At 40.0% G+C, this 20,139-nt stretch overlaps 1 protein-coding gene across 2 annotated transcripts in view; it reads right to left on the bottom strand.

Moving 5' to 3' along the window:
* PLCB1 (phospholipase C beta 1) overlaps positions 1–20,139 on the bottom strand; it is a 412,867-nt gene that overhangs the window by 390,955 nt on the left and 1,773 nt on the right. For both annotated transcript variants that reach the window (XM_030022429.1, XM_030022431.1), the window contains exon 2: positions 9,300–9,377. In XM_030022429.1, the coding sequence (XP_029878289.1) occupies positions 9,300–9,377 (78 nt within the window). The remainder of the gene's footprint in view (positions 1–9,299; positions 9,378–20,139) is intronic.

Consider the following 20,139-nt stretch of genomic DNA (forward strand, 5'->3'; position numbering starts at 1 on the left):
CTATGATTTGTAGCGTGAGGTTGTTTGTGTGTCTTCCCAGTACTGGGATATATAAAAGTTGTCGCTAAAGCAAAGAAGATGGGACTGAAAGATGATTCTCTAGGAAAGGATCCTGCAGAGTGTCTTCTGTCCTTACACACTAACCCCAAATCAAAAAGGAAGGCAGTGTTGTACAATGGAGTACATTGTTATTGCTGTCCATACAGGCCAAGGGCTTTATCATTTCTGCTGTGTGATGCCAGCTGCAAGCATGCAGAGCTGCTGTAAAATACCAAGACTGTAGGAGTAAGCAAAAGGCAGGAGAGGGAAGCAGAGTCAAGTCCACATTTTTAATGGGCAAAAGCCTTAAAGCAAGTAAGGCAAGTATTAGTGTAAAACTGAAAAGCATAGTGGGAAGGGGAAACAGCTAGAATATGAAGCATTAGAGAGAAGTATCTGAACTGGCAGAGCTTCGGCAGAGAAGGCAATCTGACAGGCACGCCAAGAGATCAGTTATCCTCCCAACAATCAGGAAAGCTGATGTCCTAGAAGCCAATATTTGAACTGTGCTAATAATAGGTCAGTCAGCAAAGCTGACACTACATATTCAACCAAGTCTATGTACAAGCTGCAGGCATGAACACGAGACATTTTTAATTAAGGAGGAGAAAAGAGACTAAAGGCTGGCTTATTACACACCATCATCTCCGTTTACCACAAGCCCTTCTCAGCTAGAAGACATTAACATCTCCAATACCAAAGCACACATACTGCAGTAGGTTGGAACCATGCTGTGCCAGGTGCTAATTAGGCTGTAACAGGCTGTCCCTGCTGCATCCCTACTCACAGAGGGCTTATTGAATAGACAAAGTCAGGGTAGGAGGGGAAACAGGCACAGGGAGGTAGAGCAGCATTGCTGAACTATGGCAAATCATGACCAGGAAGAGGCAAGTACCCAGGTGTTCTGACTCCCAGCTGTCTCCTAAAAGCATACATTGCTATTAGTTAAGGCCAAATATCTACTGCTGCATTAAATGATATTATGACCTGATGAGAGACAAATTGTAAGAAAATTCTTATTTACGTCACATAGCATTTGAAAGCTTGACAGAGACTCACTAAAGTCACTTTAATGTATGCTAGTCGACTTGGCCAGAAGTTTTCTTCACTATTTAAGCTGAAAATTGTAGCAATAAAACAGTTTCCAGCAGCCAGATCATAAAGGTCTCTTGCACAAAAACTAAGTTTCCCATTTTTTTGTAACATTTACAGCTAGCTACAGCCAAAGCTTACCAAGTCTCAGCCCATCCAAACAAAGACAAACTACAATCTCATCTTTATAGGAAAGTCACAACCCACTTTGAATTAGACAGCAAGGATAATATTCCTGCATGCCACAAAATATGTTAGAACTGTTCTCAGTACCTGAGAATACAGTAGTACCTAAATTTGGCTGACTCCAGAGTCATCCTCCCTTTTTGAAATTCTTTGGCTTCCTCATTTCAGAAACTGGACCTATGTTGTGGATTAAACCCAAAACTCATTTTCTGTTCCTGCTTCCCTTACAACAATAAGGGGGATTGGGAAATGCTTATTAGAGATATTCTGTGTTTGATGTAGTACCATTTCCCTAATGGGCCTTGAACAATTTCCATGTTTTGAAAGCTGAGAGATTTCCTTTTAAAAATGAAATCAGCAGTCTGATGGGAAGTTGACCTCCATGAAATATTTCCTCCCAGTTTCACTATCTGTTGCAATCCCCTACCACTTTCCCCATCTTCTTTTATTCCGCTCACATGCCAATTTTTAAGTAGTTGTGAAAAAACACAAGCTGCAACTTCCAGGTGACCGTGAACTGTTGCTAGGCTGACTCCCCTACTGCATTAACTGTTGAGCTAGAAATTTTCCTCACATCAAAATACAACAATCTCTGTAGTATAACCCAGCAAGGAGACAGTGTTCTTCACTGAAAAAGGCACTGGCAACACAGTTTCCATCAGTATGGGTGTTAGCTCATGTACTGTTTTTTATTATTTCTGAATTCCTAGGTACTGCCTTTAGAGATATATGTTAGGAGTTATTTCTATATTAAAGAGAAAGCAAATGCACTCAGGTGAACTTTCCAGGATTACTGCTTGGGCTGCTATCAGAGGTAGAAGCTCAACCTTTGAATACGTTTTACCCTCAGCTGCTCCAAACTAGTGTCAGGACCCCCAAGCTGAAAACTCCTGTTACAGATTAGTTAGCTTCTCTACTTTTGACAAGTTGACTTTTATGCTGCATATCACATAACTGCATCTTCACTGGAGGAAGAACTCACCTCTACAATTTTTTACTGTGCCACCACTATTATTTTACTAGTTGCTTCAGGTTCACTCACAATTTCCAGAGTCACTGAGAGGCAAAACCTGACGTCATGACAACTCCTTGTCCCAGGGAAGTCCTCATCCAGATTTTCAGTGAAAACTATTCTGTGTCACCTCTTCCAGCACATGACTGACTTGTTTTGAAAAACAGATACCAACCCAACTCCATCTAATTGTGCCAAAAGACTAGCATCATCTCCACAGGAACTCCTCCACCTTCAAGAACGTGAAACTCCCCACTCCTTGAATTTCCAACTGAAATATAGTGAGTGACCCTTGCCCTCAAAAATCAGAGGCAATCCACCTGTAGCTTTGCGCTTAGTTCACACATGCAGTAAATGGATAAAGGAATAGTGCCACATGGAGCAAGTGTTGAGCAATGCGTTTCATGGAATGAATTTAACTTCCACTTCAGTAGGAAAGGATTATAATCCGATATCAAAAGGGTCTTTCTGATAAGAAACTTTCCTAGCTTTGGTATCATTTCCATTCATGCCAGTTTGACACTAGACAATGTGCGTTATGTAGATTATACATAATGTTTTTACAGAAGTGCATGAAGAAGCACCACAAGTACTAGAGCACTGAGAACACAAGTCATTTAATACAGAATTTGCTACTGATAAATAAAAAACCCACTACATAAAGACCTAAATATACATAAAAATTGTTCAGTGCCTGGTAGAATGCCAGTGTGGTACATGGATCTAAGTCATTCCGACTCCTGTGTTTTGCAGCTAAAGCAAAGGCAAATCCATTCGTATGACAAACTGTGTGATAGAGGCCCACGTATTCAATATTCATTATCAAACAGAATTAACAATAAGAGAGGTTGACTGCTGAAATGCTAGAGATACTAAAAGAATGAGGAAGAGCGATTTTTTCATTGTACATGTTAAAATAATCCCTTATGCAGAGAGACATGCACCATCTTCTCTCATTCAATTAATGATATTTACAATCTCAGTTCTTCAAAGGGTCTAGTTATTTAGCTCCGCCCCCCCCCCCTTTCCATGCCAGAAAGAGAAGCCTGAATACATGTTTAATGATGCACTTCTTGGATGTTTTCAGCAGTGAGATGCATCACTGTGTAACCTTGCTCTTGAAGAAATTAAGCCAAACAGTTGGGGTTTGGAGCAGGTATTTTTAAACCTAGTACTATTAAATATTACATTCTTCTCATTAAATTATTAGGTATATTTTAAATATTGCTATATTAACTTCAGCCTTTATTGTGTGCTTGTCAAATGTACTGTAAAACCTATACAGATGTAATGAAAATATCTTTGACCCACAGGGCAGTACAAATATTGACCCAATTGTTTCAAAGCCCTGATTCAAAACAGACACAAAAGAACTCTCTTAAATAACACAGCCAAAATCCCCAGCAGCTGGAAAAATGCCACATCATCTTTCATTTGGATGAGGGCAATGGGATTGCCACAGAATTTACAAACATGCTGAAGCCAAGCCTAGTCCTACAGAATCACACCTACAGCCTTCAGGCTCCACTTGACACATTCACTCTGCAGTTTGTGTTAGGTTTTCAGGCCCAAGGAAACTCATGATCACCTCCAGACACAAAAGGGGAAAGGACCTTCCAGGTCAGAAAAATCCTCTCCTCTTTTATCATAAGGAAACATTTCATGGAGTCTCATGAAATGAGAAAGCTCCAGCTCAAGGTACAGTATTATTTCTACAGGCTCTTGTAGCAAGCTCATATTCTGTGGCTGAGCTACAGCATATTAGCATCAGTTCTGTCAGCAGTGTTCACGCATAAAAACAGGCCTATCCCTGTAAGAGGAGAAACTACCCCCGCTCCTTCCCTTGAAAACTGCAAAACTATCATTACTAAAAAGCCGTACAGATTGAGTGTCTCTGCCTTTAGATATCCTCAGCCTGTCAGTCTGAGCAAGCCAGAGCTGGAAGAAATAGCTGTCTGTAGGTACTTCTGTACTGCTGTGGTCTCATCACCCCACCTTCTCCCAAATACACTTAAAGGCTTGAGGTATGAATTGTGCAAGCTAGCCACTGAACCATTTGATTGGGCTGTGCTACTGCTCTAATTGCAACCAGCAGAGGAGGGAAGCTTCAGCCATACATCCCCTCCTATGGAGTAAGTATCACCTCAGCACTTGCAGTAGTTTCTCAACACAAACTTCCTTTGGACAAATGGGATCATCATCTGTTTACAACAGCGTTTCTGCAGAAGGCTTTAGAAATCACTGTTGACTCCCTGGGACTGGACACTTATATTTAGTTTCATGACACGGACTGTTAGCTGATATCTTTTCATGGTGCATTGGATGAGACTGGGTCTGCATCCGCTGTGTTTTCAGCATGCTGCCACGTCAGTGTAGCTACCTAGCTTTAAAAATAAAGAGGAATAAATCAGCACATGCTAATGAGATGAGGAGGACAGCATATTATACCATCCTCAGACTTTTAAAAACCTAAATGGCTCTACCATAAAAACACTTAGTTGCTTTCTTCCTTTACTGCTTTTCTTAGGCAGTGTCAAAACTGCACTGAGTCAATGGTTAAGTGTATTCTCCTAACATCCATTTGGTTGTGTAACATAACTTCCAGCTAAAGGATGCAAGAATTATAATGCACAAACTGTCTGACAATACATATTTCTTCTCCTACTCTGCCTATGCTTCTGTTGATATCTTTATGCATAGACAGAAATCCCAGTCTTTCTCTGGCTTGGCTTTGCTAGCTAGGCTAAACCAAACACCTCCAGCCTCTTCTCATCTCCCAAGAAATGCTCTTTATTATCACTCCTTTTTATTCTAGTAGACTTTCTCTTCACCTGGTCAAGTTTTAATTTATCTTTTTTCAATGCTTATGACCAGAATAAGAAAAAATAGAAGAAATGGCATTCCATTTTTTAAAAAAGTAGCAAGGAACTGAGATATGTTTTAGTCAGGTCATAAAAATACGACAATGCAATGAATATTGCTTGGTTTTGCTATAGCTAAGGAACATTACAGAAACAATAAGATATGTAACAGACGCTAGCTTGTCACGTTAATTAATTTTTCTTTTTTAAAAACCCATGTTGAGAATCATTCAAGTAATAATACGAAATCAGCCAGCACTCTGCAGACAGATGAAGCAAATATTCCAGAACCTTCACCAACAAAAGAATTTCGTACTGAAAAATACAATTAAAATCAGAAAGCTGTCCTGCCATCTGTTTAAAACAAAAGGTTTTAAATTTCCTTGTTGTTATCAAAAAATAGCAAAATGCTATGTATGACTATTTTGGAGGATTATCTTTACTCATGACAGCAAAATATACTTAAATATGCAAATACACAGTGTGTCAAACTGCAGGATACCACATTATTATTACCAAATTGTAAGATCAGAGCTTAAATGAACTTGCTTAACAGACCTTCACTGCAGCTATTACCATACTAGAATGGGCAGTGAACTGAGCACATAAAATTCAAAGAGGAATGGCACGTGGTCAGAAGAACCTGTATGCATTTTCATCCTAGGCTACTGTTTACTCTGCTGATAGTCATTCAAACAGAGAAGTCTCATCACCCACTTTTTAATACGGCTTTTTTTAACATCCAAAAGCAGTTGTGCTGGTCCTGGGTACTGGGCAGGACACATCAGAGCCAGCCCAAACATAATTAAATGGTCAAATCACACACAGTCATGAAGAAACAAGCAAGGCACATGGATACTTATTGAAGGAGTCTTGAGCAACTAGTTTACTGTTTGCCTTGCCTGTAAGTTGTCAGATGGCCATTCTGCTGCAAAGCAGGCTTCTGGGGGCTCTCTCCCTCTTCAGCTTGCCTTCTTTCCAAGTTCTGTTCCTGCTCTTAGAAGTAAAGGATGAGAAGATGGCTCCGCTAGGCCTGGCCACCACTGGTATCTCATACCACAAGAACGGCCATCCTTACAGTCTTTCATGTGTGGTGTAATGCAAGTGGCATGGATCTTCATGAGGCTGAAACTACAGACCTAGGATGATTTATTCAGAGCATATGGCTCCTGCAAGCAAACTATGAAATTTGCTACTAACTTGCTTGTCAGAAAGCTATGGGGGACAGCAAGTTAAGAGTCTACACTGGTCAGATATATATAACTTCTTGGTAAGAATGACTTTATAGGCAGCCTTTTTGACCCATCACCTGCTCGACTCCAGCATTATCCAGACTCACCGAGTGGGCTGCAAACCCTGGAGGGATTGCTGATTCATGGAGAACTACAGGATGGGGTCAGTGACACTGATAGAGGGCTGCACTGAACATGCATCTTCACCAGGAACGTTGAGCTCTGAGTGCACAAAGAACAATCCGAAAGACTGTCCAGATACACTGCTAGACAGCAGGCACTACATATTATTTTCCTTTCTCTGCAACAAAGAAACAGAAAAGGAAGGTAACAGGAAAACAACGCAAGAAGCAGCTCAATCAGCCAACAAGTTAAAGCCACAAGAGCTACAAACACCAGTTCCCCAAGCTAAATAAAAATTTAGCACAAGGGAGTGTTTCTTTTGGTCCCGTCCCGTGTCCGTGTCCCCCCCCCCCCCCGCCAGTGACTCACATAATTTTTGTGTAACTTTACTGATAAGCCAACAGCAACCAAAGGAGCCAGATTCCTAATTTAAAAGCCATACCATTATCCAGGCAGTAATTTACTGCTTTGCACAGTGTCTGGAAACAGGACAGTCATATGGCTAGAAAGATGACTGCTACTCATTCCTCATCTCCACACCTGTTTCTGGTCAGCTCCCAGTAAAATGCATCTGATCAAGGATGCTAGCAGGCAGGCTTCAGTTCACCACTTTGTTTAGCAAGGCCTATCCTTCCATATGCAGAAAAAAACAGGCCCTGGTTAGGACAAAAGCAATTGCTTAAAAAATAATAACTAGGGGGAAAAAAGGGAAAGCGATCACATAGAGATTGTACTGTCCTGGTATTATTTCTTCACGTAGTTCCACTGTCATCACAGGATCACTCTACACAAAGAGAAGGAAATGAAGATAATTTCCTATATAACCTCCTTTTTCAATATATTTGTAATTTCACAATAAACATAAACCCAACCATTCTCTGCAAAAGCAGAAAGTGGCATTTCCTTCCTGGTTCTTGCACTGTCAGCACCCCAATAGAAATATATTTACTTTCTTTAAATAGACACTGCTAGGATGGGGTTTAGAAACAAGCTTCACCTAGTTGTCATGAATTATTAACCAGAAAAAAATCCCTCTTGTTGCCCTTTACAGAGGCTTGATTTGCAAGTTTAAAAATCAAACTGACACTTACGTCTCTTGTACAAATACCCAACCTTTTAAAAAATGCTCTGAGCATTATAAATACATTTTTTTCACGAATACGAGAACAACAATTCTATAAATAGCTATTCTTCACAGAATTGCTTCAAGACATTGTTTTTACAGACAACAGTAGGAAACTGAAGGAGGTCTTAGTGCCAAATATACTAAAAGCGAAATAAACTCTCCAATCAACTCTGGGTTTCCATTTATTATTACAAAGTTCACTGTTATTTTTCAGCTTATACAATTAGTTTATGCAAGGGAAGGAACAAAACAAGACTGCACTGAGATCTGGCATAGGTACTGGGCTGGCATAAATCAGACATAGCCTTCAAATTCTGAGGGCATTCACTTTGCTCCTTTGGGCAGTAATTTAACAACTCTGGACTGTCAACAGATGAACTTGCTATTACCCACCACAACCTTGTACAAGCACAAGCAAAGACAAGATTTTTATTATAACTCCATGATATGACTTCCAAATACACTGACTCAAAACTGTGCTCCATCTCCTCAAAAAAGCAAACATGGGAAGATAAATATGATCTAACGTAATAGCAAGTTGCCTGTTCAGTCTGCACTTTTAATGGTTGCTACCTCCTCAAGCAATTTTTGCACTGGTATCTAAACATAAAATCAACAGGAACTCCTGAAAAACAGCTACACAACTGGTAAACCAGGTTTTCACAGCCAGAATACACAGCCAGTATGTATTTAGTCATTTTGGCATATACTCCAACACAAAGCCAAAGCTCAAGCACTACCAAGTTCTAACACCATTTTCAACAGGGAACCAGTACAAGCACTTATTTCATAAGTACTTGAAAATTCATCTCTAAAAAAAAAAAAAAAAAAAAAAAAGAGGAGGAACTCATTCAGTTCCTAGTTTTGATACAGTATTTTGCTATAATAATTGCAACAATAATTTCCTATTATAAGTCTGATACGGTATATGAAAGAAACTGCTCAGGGTACTGATACTCTTTCACCCTGGTACAGCTCCACAGCCTCCAACAGCTGGAAACATGACAGGGCTGATTTCAAGGGGTGACACGGATGTGAAATTGGAGTAACACAGTGATGAATCAGGCCATGAGCTTTCCCAACAGCTCCCCAGCCATAATAGCGATCTAAGCATACTGGAATGTTTTTAAAAGAAAGTAAGTGTCCAGAGAGGATTAGTAAGAACTTAGTGACGTGGCTCACCAGGCATGGCCAGGGAGCACGCGGCAGTTCAGGAGGAAGAATTCAAAGGGAGCTCTGGCCTCTGGGAATTCTGGGTCTGCCGCGCACCACAGCCCAAATCCTCAGTGTACAGAAGGCAAGACAGAGAAACCACAAGCCAGCTATGAACCACCACAGCATCGCCAATGGATCCTTGCCTGTAAACCAGGACAATTACACACATTGCTGGCCATCAGATCATTAACATGGCTGAAAATTACCAAGTCTTCCATCCATCTTTCCACATTCTGTGCACCAGGGATGAGCCACAGGCCTGTTGTATTTGCTTCCCAGAAGAGCAGAGGAACATACGCTGATGTAATGCTTGTCTGCTGTGCCAGAACTGGCATGCAAAGCCTCCTGATTCCTGCCCATCACACCACAGAAAGCAGAAAGAACCATTCTGGGACAAGAAGCTTTTCTCTTACCTTATTTTGATCTGTCCAGTAAAAGAAAAATCCCTGTGGATCTGTTCTGAGAATAATTGGAGTCACAACAGTGGAGTCCTGAAAGAAAAAAAGGACAAACAAAAAAATCCATGTCAGCACACAGAACACATAGTTATGCACTAGCTACTTTGCCACCCATATTAATGAATTGCAACATCTAGAAATTACCCTGAAGGTATCACTAGCAAGATGTCACTAAAAGAATTAAATATCACCTGCCTAATCTCCATTTTTCCGACATAACGTATTTCCATTACTGAGAAGACAGCACTAAATAACTCCAGACTCGTCAACACATGGAGTTACTCCAGAAAAGCTGAAAGTAGATGAAGTTAAACAGACATAACACAGTCAAACTAGAGCCCACACAGTAAAGTACTATAGTTACCAGAAGTGCACTCCCCACCTTGATCCAAATTAACCTTCAGATACAGACAAAAGTTAAATGCCTATAAGCTTTACTTTAACATACAAAGACTGAATTTGCCTAGAAAACCTGGAATAACATCCACTACATTATGACTTTTGTCAGTTACTATCCATTAGTACTTTTCTGGTTTTTCTACAATCAAACTATGAAGATTTTAGTAATGGGAATATATATATTCCACCCCACCTCCAAATGAGTTGAAAACCTGTCTACTCTGGTAACATCCATAGCTCAGGTCATTTAAAACTAAGCACTTTTTTAAGTACTATAAGTAAGGCAGCCTTGTTACCTACATATTCGTGTCTTCTGACTGACAGCAGGTACCTGACTCAGGAGATACAAGCTTTAAGTGAAGCCTTTTCTGCAGGTGGGCATTCATTACATCTCTCACCCATTGGGATTCCCTGGTGCCTAACAATGATTGACATCAGTGCAGCCTGGTCCTAATAGGTTTTCTCCTCTCTTTCCTCTACTATTTTTCATGACATCTGTAAAAATGCTGTTGTCTTGAGACCTCTACCTGTTTGCCAAACTGGATTTAAAAGTTACAGAGGGAGCACAGAAAGGAGTAAGAAGATAAGCAGACAGAAAAACTGCCTAAGCCTTATCTCCACAGGAACCCAGGCTAGACTCACAATTCCTCCTCAAAAAGGATGTATATTTCTGTTGAAGTGTTACAGGTATTTTAAAGCCTTAGAATTCACCTATTTCCAAAGCAGCAATATATGAGGTCAGTCTATATTCCTTGAGGGAAAAAATGGACTCTAATAGGTTCAAATTTAAATCAAACATATTTAAGTGGGCAGGAGGGGTAAATGCAAATAAAGTTGATGGAAGTGACATTATCATAAATAAGTAAAAACTAACTTATGCAAGTGCAATTTCCAATGCAATAAGATAACACTTGTCTATATTATGCCACCAGTACAGTCCTTTGTGACAGAGTACCAAACTCCCAGCAATGGGCATTCATGAAACAGGGAAGTCAAATTATTCCTGGTTTACAACTAGAAAAAACAAGACCCAAAGAAGCTAAGTGACAGGCCCAACACCAGTCAGAAGCCTGCAGGGGAATAAGTAAAAGAATAAAATGGAGTCAAGCATGAAGCATATTTTTATCTCAGCACAAGAGAAATATAAACAGAAGAGTAAGTTCTACACTAAGAAGAAATACAAGATGGAACCCATAAATCAGTGTAAAAGTTATCTTTAAAACTGGAAGATCCAGGCTGTGGATTAATTGTGCCACAGGTACACTGACAACCAAATGGGTGCCACGTGAGCTTTCAGAAGCTGGGAACAAGTGCAGCTGTACCAATGCCAGGCAGTGCTATGGGAATGTCCCAGCTGGGATCAGAGCTCATTCAAAGCACCACTGACCTCTCTTTTCCTCATTACAAGAAAACAGTGTTGTATGCACTTCCCCTAAGAGAATAGACATACAGAATTTGTACCATCTTTTTTCTTCCCTGTTTCTCCATAGTTTCTAGCATCTTGTACACCTGAGAGTTGGATACTGTTTGAGTGCAACAGGTAAATTTATTTTTAAAATATGCCAGGCCCTGAAGAGATGTTGACTGGCTGTCTGTATTCGCAAGCTCCTACAAAAGCGTTCTTAAACCTCTGCCATTCAAAAAGAGGAAAAAAAAACCCTGCTCTGGAGATACAACTCTCCTTTTTTAGCTTATTTCATTATGTTCCATGCAGCCTGTGTGTAAATATGTAAAATGAGGAAAGAAAAAGACTAAGTGTCCTTCTGCCTTTGGATGAGATATACACAACTTCGGGGGGGGGGGGGGGGGGGGGCAGGGAAGAGAGAAGGAAATGATGGAAACAGACAGGCATGAAGCAATTATGTCTAGGATTAATCAATTTTGCTGGTTAATCATTTCAGATCAGTTGCTTCAACCCAAAAGCTGTTTGGATTTGCCTGTGCTGGAGACATACAGCTACCAAAGTAATACTTTTGTAGATGCGGGTTGTAAAATGTTGACTATAATTAGACTCAAGAAAGTGGAGGATGAGGGGAAAGAGCCTTCAATATCTATTAGGTGACATAAAGGAAACCTCATCATGACAGGGGTAATGATGAGTCTTAATTTAAGACCCTCTGTGGTCCAGGAAGTCGCTTGTTTGTTTTTTAAATCAGAAAAAAGCCTCTGCTGAATTAACTATACTACTCTGACATTAAGTATAGCACAATTAACATGCTGATGAATACAAGAACCCCACGCTGTAACGCTGTATACAAACATAAGATCTGAGAATAACTTTGTACATGTAACTGTGTAACATGTGTCTTAGGAACTCTTCCACACAGTTAACAGCAGCAATAAAAGTCATGTGCACGTTTTATCTATTCTACAAGTTAATTATAACCCTTACAAGTCCTGGCCACCAAAAGCCACACTCCTTAGTTCTGGGTGTAGAGGAACAGAAATAAACCTCTCTAGTCAGCTCTGCAAGTCCTTCTCCCTGCTCCATGTTAATGCGGAGTCCTTTGTCACGTGGAACAGGTCTGTTGCTTTTATACTGCTCTGCAATCAGGGCTTGCAAAGGCAGGCAACAATCAAAAAGATACATGAAAAACCCTTTATACAGTATACATTCAAGAAGAGCAGCAGTTCAAGGCTCTGAAATAGAAACGTTTCAAATGACAATTGTCTGGTACCTTTATTTACAAAAACTAGTGTAGTATATAGGAATAACTGTGATTTATTACCCAGAAGACACACCTGCAGTCATTCACGAGAGCATCCTGAAGCCCATTAATTCAATTTCCTCACCCAAAGAGCTGACCTATCTCGTAACTCCCCCGAACAGATTTACCAACCATGCACAACTCTGAAGAAGGTGGTAACAGACAGGACACAACAGACAAAGGGAGAACAATCCAAACAAACAAAACTTGAAGGACAAACAAATAGGGAGCAGATGTTCATTTCTTCCCTAACCCACTCAGATCCAGAACATGAGAATAAAATGGGGGGGGGGGGGGGGGAATGTCAGTGTTGTGCATCTCTAAAGCTGACAGGTTTGGAAATTAACATGTATTTAAATGTCTAGTAGGGGCATAGCTCTTACAATCCTCTGGATGTCAACAAAGCAAGCAGCCCTTTGGGTAGGAGCCCCAGATTCTTGGGACACTTCCAAGTATGTAAGAAAAGAAGCAAGAGGAGCTGACCAAGGCAAAAATCAGACATGACCAGAAAGGAGAGAGGAAGAAGAGAAAGGCAGAGTGTCCCAGTCAATGATGCAAATGATTGTGGGTTACCAGGCCTTTTAAATGCCACCCGTGGGTGCTTGTGCCAAGCAGTGGCTTGCTTTCCAACAGATTGCTATTGCAAATTCCTTGAATAGAAAGACTTAGTGTGGCCCTAACCTGGCAGTCCCAGTGTGCTGCATATCACACCAGTCTAAACTTAAGTGAATAATTTTTCTAAAGGGCTTCTAATTTCACCTTTAAAAGCCCCCCACCTTTTTATTTGTTGACTTAGGGCCAATTCTCTACTTTCCTCCAATTTCACAGCCTCAAATGAGTAACGTGGTTTTTCTGTACTTATTCCATTAAGTTGCCTCCTAACAGGCTGTACAACCTCAGATCCTGCATTAGCAATATTCTTTATTTTAAACTTCTAAACAAAGAGGCTTCAAATTTATGCCCACAAAGTGGCACAGAGAACTTTGGGATCTTTACCAACCAGGCACAGCAGAACACTGGCATAGAAGATCAATGGACAAATCCATATTTAAGTGCCTGCCAGGTAACCCTTTCAAGGTCTGATTTTAAGTGTGGGTCCCCTAGACTACATCTAACATCTGCAAGCAAAAAGTGCCACCCCCATTTAATATTACTGACCAATAAAAACTATCATACAAAACCAAACAGTGAAGAGGGTGGAAACCTTGGTTTAGTTCCTTTCTGACTGTACACCCATGTTTCCTAATCCTCAGAGCACCCCCATGACCAGGCTGTGCATCCAGCCACAAGGGATGGAGCCTTCTACCCTACTCCCCAACTGTCACTGGTAAGACCTGAAGAGACACAAGGCTACATAAGGGTGCCCCACTCTGCCACCTACATCCCAGGCTTTGGCCCTTGCTCCCAAAACTCCCTGCACTTTGCTCAGTATGTATTAAGGCAACAGAGTAACAGTATTGCTGCTGTGTTTTGTGCTGAGCACAGGTCAACGTTAAAATGACCAGAGGACATCACAGGCTGGGAGTAGTGTGCCTGCAATGCAAGTATCGGGTCAATGCCACCATACATGAAAAGTTCCTAACAGATCTTAAAAGTACTTACATAGGAATGAAAATCTACATGTAACTTGTCAACCAGCAAGACCATGCGTCAGATGAGTACGTGTTTCAATAAATCATATATAGATAATGACGATGTTTCTTAGAAACAGTTGTAGTCAAAATTCACATCAACAGACTTTAAAAAGAAAAGCAGACCAGCCTTTATCTTCAGCTCTTCCAATAGATGGGGCTCACAGCAAAGCCTTATTAAGCCAGATGGTTGTTTCCTCATTTTGCCTCAGATTTTTAGAGACATCGAACATCCACAAATATAACCCGAAAACTTTTTACACACATCGTTATTTCATTTGCTTGCACCTTCTCCTGGAAAATTTCTGCCAAACTGCTTCCAAACACAAAGCTAAGAAATACAGATTGTTTCTGGCAAAGGCAAAATATTCTGCAACTTCTCTTTCACTTTGGCGAAAGGGCTTGAACTCTGGTTGAGCAAGGGTGTAAGACTGCAGGAGAGGTGTGGCGACCATCCCTGCAAAGAGTTTTCTCACCACCCCACAAGCCAGAGGGACTACAGGCTTGGAGGAGTGGAGAAGGAGCAAAGGAGAAGGGATAGCAAACCCACAGTTTATACATGGTCAGCAGATATATTAGCTGTTAAATTCCATAATACACTGGGTGTACTCAGACTGGAACTAAGCAGGATTACCCAAACAATTAGCACTATGAATTTCTTCAGGCGGACAGCTGAACTATGAGTGAGAGGGAGAGAGTACCCATCCCCCAGTTTTGCAATGAACCCCTGAAATAATCCTCTTTTACTGAGGGCAGAAGAACCAAATCTGCCATGGAAAGGAACAGACTGCAAGAAGGAAATGTTGGAGAAGGTGAAATGAGTGCTGGAGGAAGCAGGACAAAAAAATCAAAACTGGAATTGAGTTTACAGGACCCGTAAAATGAAATCACACTTGTTCAATAGGAACATGCAAGAAAATATTCTTCACTATTAGAGTGGTTAAACCCTGGAGAAACTTTGGTGATGACACCACAGGACAGAAGTCACCATTCTGCTAATTAAAGACTTAACTTCCTGCAAGTTTAAAAGAGCTACCTTGAGCAGGATTTGTTTCTCAGAAGCAGACTATCCTGTCTCGTTTCTCAGGATGTCCATACTCTTGGGCTTATTATAGCCTTACTGCATGTAGTCTTGATTTGTCTGCATGAGTCCTCATTTGTTGTAGATGTTGCAAAGTATGCGGTCAAGAAAGAAGGAATAAAGGGAAAACTTTATAGCAAAAGTAGCCAAATGCCAACCAGGAAGATCTTACCTCTGCCAGAGTGTTCTTATGTGATGCTCAGCAAATCATTTAAACCAGTCTGTTCATGGGTGTAAATGCTGTATTCTGTTTTTGAAGGAATACTAGAATTGTATTTCCACATTTCATTTTCTAATTTTCAGAGAAGCTGAGCCCAAATTCATCTGAAGTCACTGGGGAGGCATTCTCAACATCTGACTGTATGGTGCTATGCAGTCTGAAAACTAGGTCCAAGGTATCTAATCACAGATTAAAAATCGGTAGTTTTTTTATGTTGGAGTCCTTTTGGACCTAAAACAGTACAATTGGGAACACATTCTGTCATCTAATGGATCTTGTGAAAATAAACTAAAAACTGCTTATGAAGCATTTACTTTATAATAGATAAAAGACTCCACAATGATTAGTTAACTCTATTTCACTACAGTCTTTGTTAAAAAAAAGGCCTTGAGCATTCAAACATTCACGTGAAGAAAGCATACAGTGCACAACTTAAATTCACTGTTAGCTTCCTTTTCACAAAGAATTCCTCATTTACTTAAGAGTTGTTTTCTGGTTTTCAGTTTCCCTAGTATCTACCAGCACTCCAAAGGGCTCAGACACAACACCACCACAGAGGTTATCTGCAACTTAACCATGCAAAGTCTTCACCAGATCTTCCAAGGCAGCCATCTAACCATTTTGCAGCAGATCCAAATCTTCTCCCCCCGCCAAGCTAAAGTTAGCAAGAGCTTTCCAATATCAAGTTCAGGCTTTCCCCTTTACTAAATGTTAACTGTTGAGAAATTTTAAACTCAATCTAACTACACTCCTATGTTGCAAAAGACCAAACCCACAACTTCTACTCATTTAGATATAACATTTTTATATAGCACAGAGCTGATATTTGTCTACTACATAAAGATTAGCAACAAAGAAAGAAAAAAACAACAAAAACTCTAGAATGTTGGACTAACTTCCCGTCAGACTGAAAACATTCAGAAAAAAATAAACTCTCTTCAGTTTATTGTTTCAGTTTTATATGCACAGAACAATGGTTGTTGATTTTTCATGGCCTCAGTAATGTACTGTAGTGACAGACTTATGCAGTGTTTAAAAAAAAAAAAAAAAAAAAAAAAGGCAGGGAAAAAAAAAGTTACCTGAGCATCAACATCTTAAAATCACTTCTGATAATTCCAGGTCTTGTCTTTGTTTGACCTCAGCTTATCCATAATAATAATACTCTGACATTATATTTACTTGTAAGGTTAAAAGGGATGTATCTCATACACTAGATAACCTTCTTTAGAAGATTTTAAACAAATAAAGAAGCCCAAAAACTTTACATAGCACTTACCATCTGAGCTCAAAAATGTCTTTTAAAGACAAAGAAGTGCTCCGAGAGAAAGGCATTAAAATAGAACTTAAAAGACCTGGGTTCAGTTCTGCTGCTCACTGGAATACCTGGTGAAGTGCTGTAGCCACTAAACAACACTACTTATCAGGAAGTTTGTTTCGTAACTAAATATTTAGAAAAAAATATATGGCTATAAAATTGGAATCACGTCCCTCAATTTAGGCGGAGTTACGTTACCTTACTGATATAGTTAACATGCAAGTAAAAGTAAATAGTGTAAGCCACAGAGAGACCAGTCAAATTCTTTATGCAAAGTACATATTATCACTATTGAAGATAAGAAAGCCTTTAAGCAAGAACTTAAAACAAATCTATTTTTTAATATACACCATCATATTAACTGGCTTCAGTGTGCCAATTACTGCTCTTAGAAAACATCAGTTGAGCTGTGCTCTAGCTGTTGAGCTATTTGTTAACTCAGTTATGTCTGCCTTGTTCCCACTACAGGCCAGAGAAAAATAAAGGAAAAAAGACAGCCAAGGCAGGTTTCAGCCACTTCAGATGTCAGATCAGTCCCGAGAGAAGTTGCCCTTTACACTCAGGTTTCATTAACCTTCTCAGCTAGCAACACATTCTGCTACATTAAGTTCAACCCCCTACAAAAAAAGCTTCACCCATGGACTCAATTGCGTCCATTTTATTTATTTATTAAACCGTTTTAAAACTCTCATCAGGAAAAGCTATTATAACCTGGGTTTCACTACAGCAGAGTGGATCAAGTCAGTTCTTCTTTAAGCCTTCCCTTTCACAGCTATCGCTTTTCTCTAGGAATAAGAGAGTGCATCTGTTCAAAGACCGGACCAGTACTTAAAAGACTCAGAGTCTCTTCCCAGTAGTAAGGGAGAAGTGGTTATAAAGGCCCAACTGAAGACAGCATGAAGAAACATCACTTGAAGAAGCAAGTGCTCAGCCAACTAGCACCTCAAACCAGACACACATGTGCATACATTCATGAAAAAACCACCTAAGCAACCACTCACTTTTATCTTTCACCTATTCAAATGTCAGCTATTTCTGTTCAGCGCCTTGTGAATCCAATCTACACATCAAGAACAAGAGTTAATTCTAAAATTTGTTTTCCGTCCTGTAATACTGTTACAGAATAAAACAATGTGAAGAAAAGCAAAGTTATAGGACAACAATCATATGTTTGACTGTAGTGCTTTATATCCTGATCCAAAATGGAATTTGTTAATAGACTGTATTAGGCATTGGATGGCCTAAGTGATATTACATCCAATCCCGATGCACAAAAGTGTGACTTGTCTTGCAAAGCTGGAACTTTTTAATTGATCCAAATGCTTTTACAATTTAGAAACTGAAGATGGTCCACAGAGGAAGTGGAATTTCAAGCCTCCTGAGCTGCTTGCCTTCCACCTGCCTGTATGTGATCCTGAATGGCTGACATAACCTCTTCTTCTCCTCTTAGCAAAGCTCAGGCCAGGCATTTCTCTTTCAAACTGGATCATCATTACGGGGCGGGGGGCAAAGCAGCAGCAGACACTGGATGAGGTTCATGTGTACCATGTAGCAGACATCACTGCTGTTCTTTAGGGAGGGGGTCCGTATAACAACATCAGTACCACATCTGCTTATTAGCAGCCTCAGAGTTACTAATTAGGCACAGAGCTATTAGATGCTCAGGATGGGAAGTCCATGGGTGGATCAGTTTTAAAGTCTGTATCTCTACAGCTTTTGTCATACTGTTCTGCACACCACGCTGTGGCATCCTTCTAAAAGCTGGCAAACACATTCTTTAACAACTGTTACTCTATACAGCATGAAATTCCTTACACGCCTCTCATGCTCTGGTTTAAATCCTTCCAGCATTCCCATTTAAAAAATGCTACTTTTCAGTGGCTTATAACTCAGCTGGAAAAATTTTGCTTTGGGCTGAAACTTCGTACAAGTCACAGGAATTCACCGAAAACACTCTTTTGCTTTATGAAATGTGAAGCAAAGTCAATAGAGCCATCTTTAAACTGCAAAACAAAACAGCAGGGAAGTGTACTACAAGGGTATGCCTTGGACAGGAACGAATGCTGCCCTAGTGCACAGGCGATGCGGAAGAACTGAACTCCCGTTCTCACTCAGAAACAGTAAATAGAAAATGGTGCGTAATAAACAGCAGTATGTGAGCCTCACTTTTCTCAACAGCCCTCTTAGCACAGCAGATCCAAAGTACTCGTTATGGTCCATTCTATTTTACTGTTACATTTTGTAGTTTACTATTTGTCATTACAGCCTGTTGTTTCACTGGAGAGTTTGTGCATGCCTATTTACATGAGAGACCACAGAGGTGCAGATTAATAATAATCATTTTTTTAAAACCCTTCAAGCAGATTAATTTGATAGAAAACAAAGACTCTGAAGTGGTGATTGGCTACTCAATGACAAATACTTTTCAAAGTCACCAAACACCCATTCATCTGATGACATTCTTACAGCCGGAGTGCCAAATGAGATTCATTTCCCTTGAAATCTTTGATTTTGTGGGGCTTCCACCGCTGACAAGAAACACTACAGGCAAGACAGTGGGGCTGGGGGCTGGGAAATGCATTCATATACACACAATACATGGTCAACAATGAGTTAATCCTAGTACTCTTCATCACACAGGGTGGCTAAATACACATCAACTTTCACAAGGTTGCTGATGAAAGCACTCACTAAACACAACAGGACTCTTTCTCATCTCAGTCACACATTCCAGGTAATACCTGTGTATTGCTGAGTAACACCTTTAACCTGACACGCATAAATAGAATTTAGCTGTATTTTATTACTGTAGCCTTTAGGTTTACCACTGAAAAATCTTTTTTCCAGTTAGTCTAAAGCAGACAGGTTAGCCACTAAACATCCACTGTTCATGGAGAACACCTCTTCTCCTTCAAATTCTATGTATACAATATACTGCTTAAGAAATAGCACTTAAACTAATAATTTAAACTGTTGCCTAATCGCTTAGACTTTCAGTCTGGAGACTTAAAACACCATTAACTTGACCTCTGCATATACCTGTGGAAATTTCTTGGTAGCTTACCAAATATAAAACAATAACTGCAATGACAAGGCTGAGGTTATGCTGCCTTTTCCTACACTAAGGAAAATATCAACCGAAGGAAAACAGTTTCTCAGACAAGCTTAGTTCCTGAATATGAATAACCTGTGTCAAGCCAATGTTTACTACTGTGGACAAGGTCAGGTCGCTGAGCTTATTAAAAATGTGTTAACTTATTATTGTAAATAAAATTTCACACTACAAGTTGTTCAGTTTCTTGGTGTTCTTTCCCTCTCTGAGAGTGTTTATCACAGGTTTATAGAGGTCAGGCTCTCACATTTGGCCGCTGGACAGGCTGAAAGCAATGGCAAAACAGCGATACGTAATGAGACAAGAACAGCTGTTAGACACACAAACTG

The sequence above is a fragment of the Aquila chrysaetos genome, chromosome 8 (genome assembly GCF_900496995.4).
Source record: "Aquila chrysaetos chrysaetos chromosome 8, bAquChr1.4, whole genome shotgun sequence".
In the NCBI taxonomy this organism is placed as follows: domain Eukaryota; kingdom Metazoa; phylum Chordata; class Aves; order Accipitriformes; family Accipitridae; genus Aquila; species Aquila chrysaetos.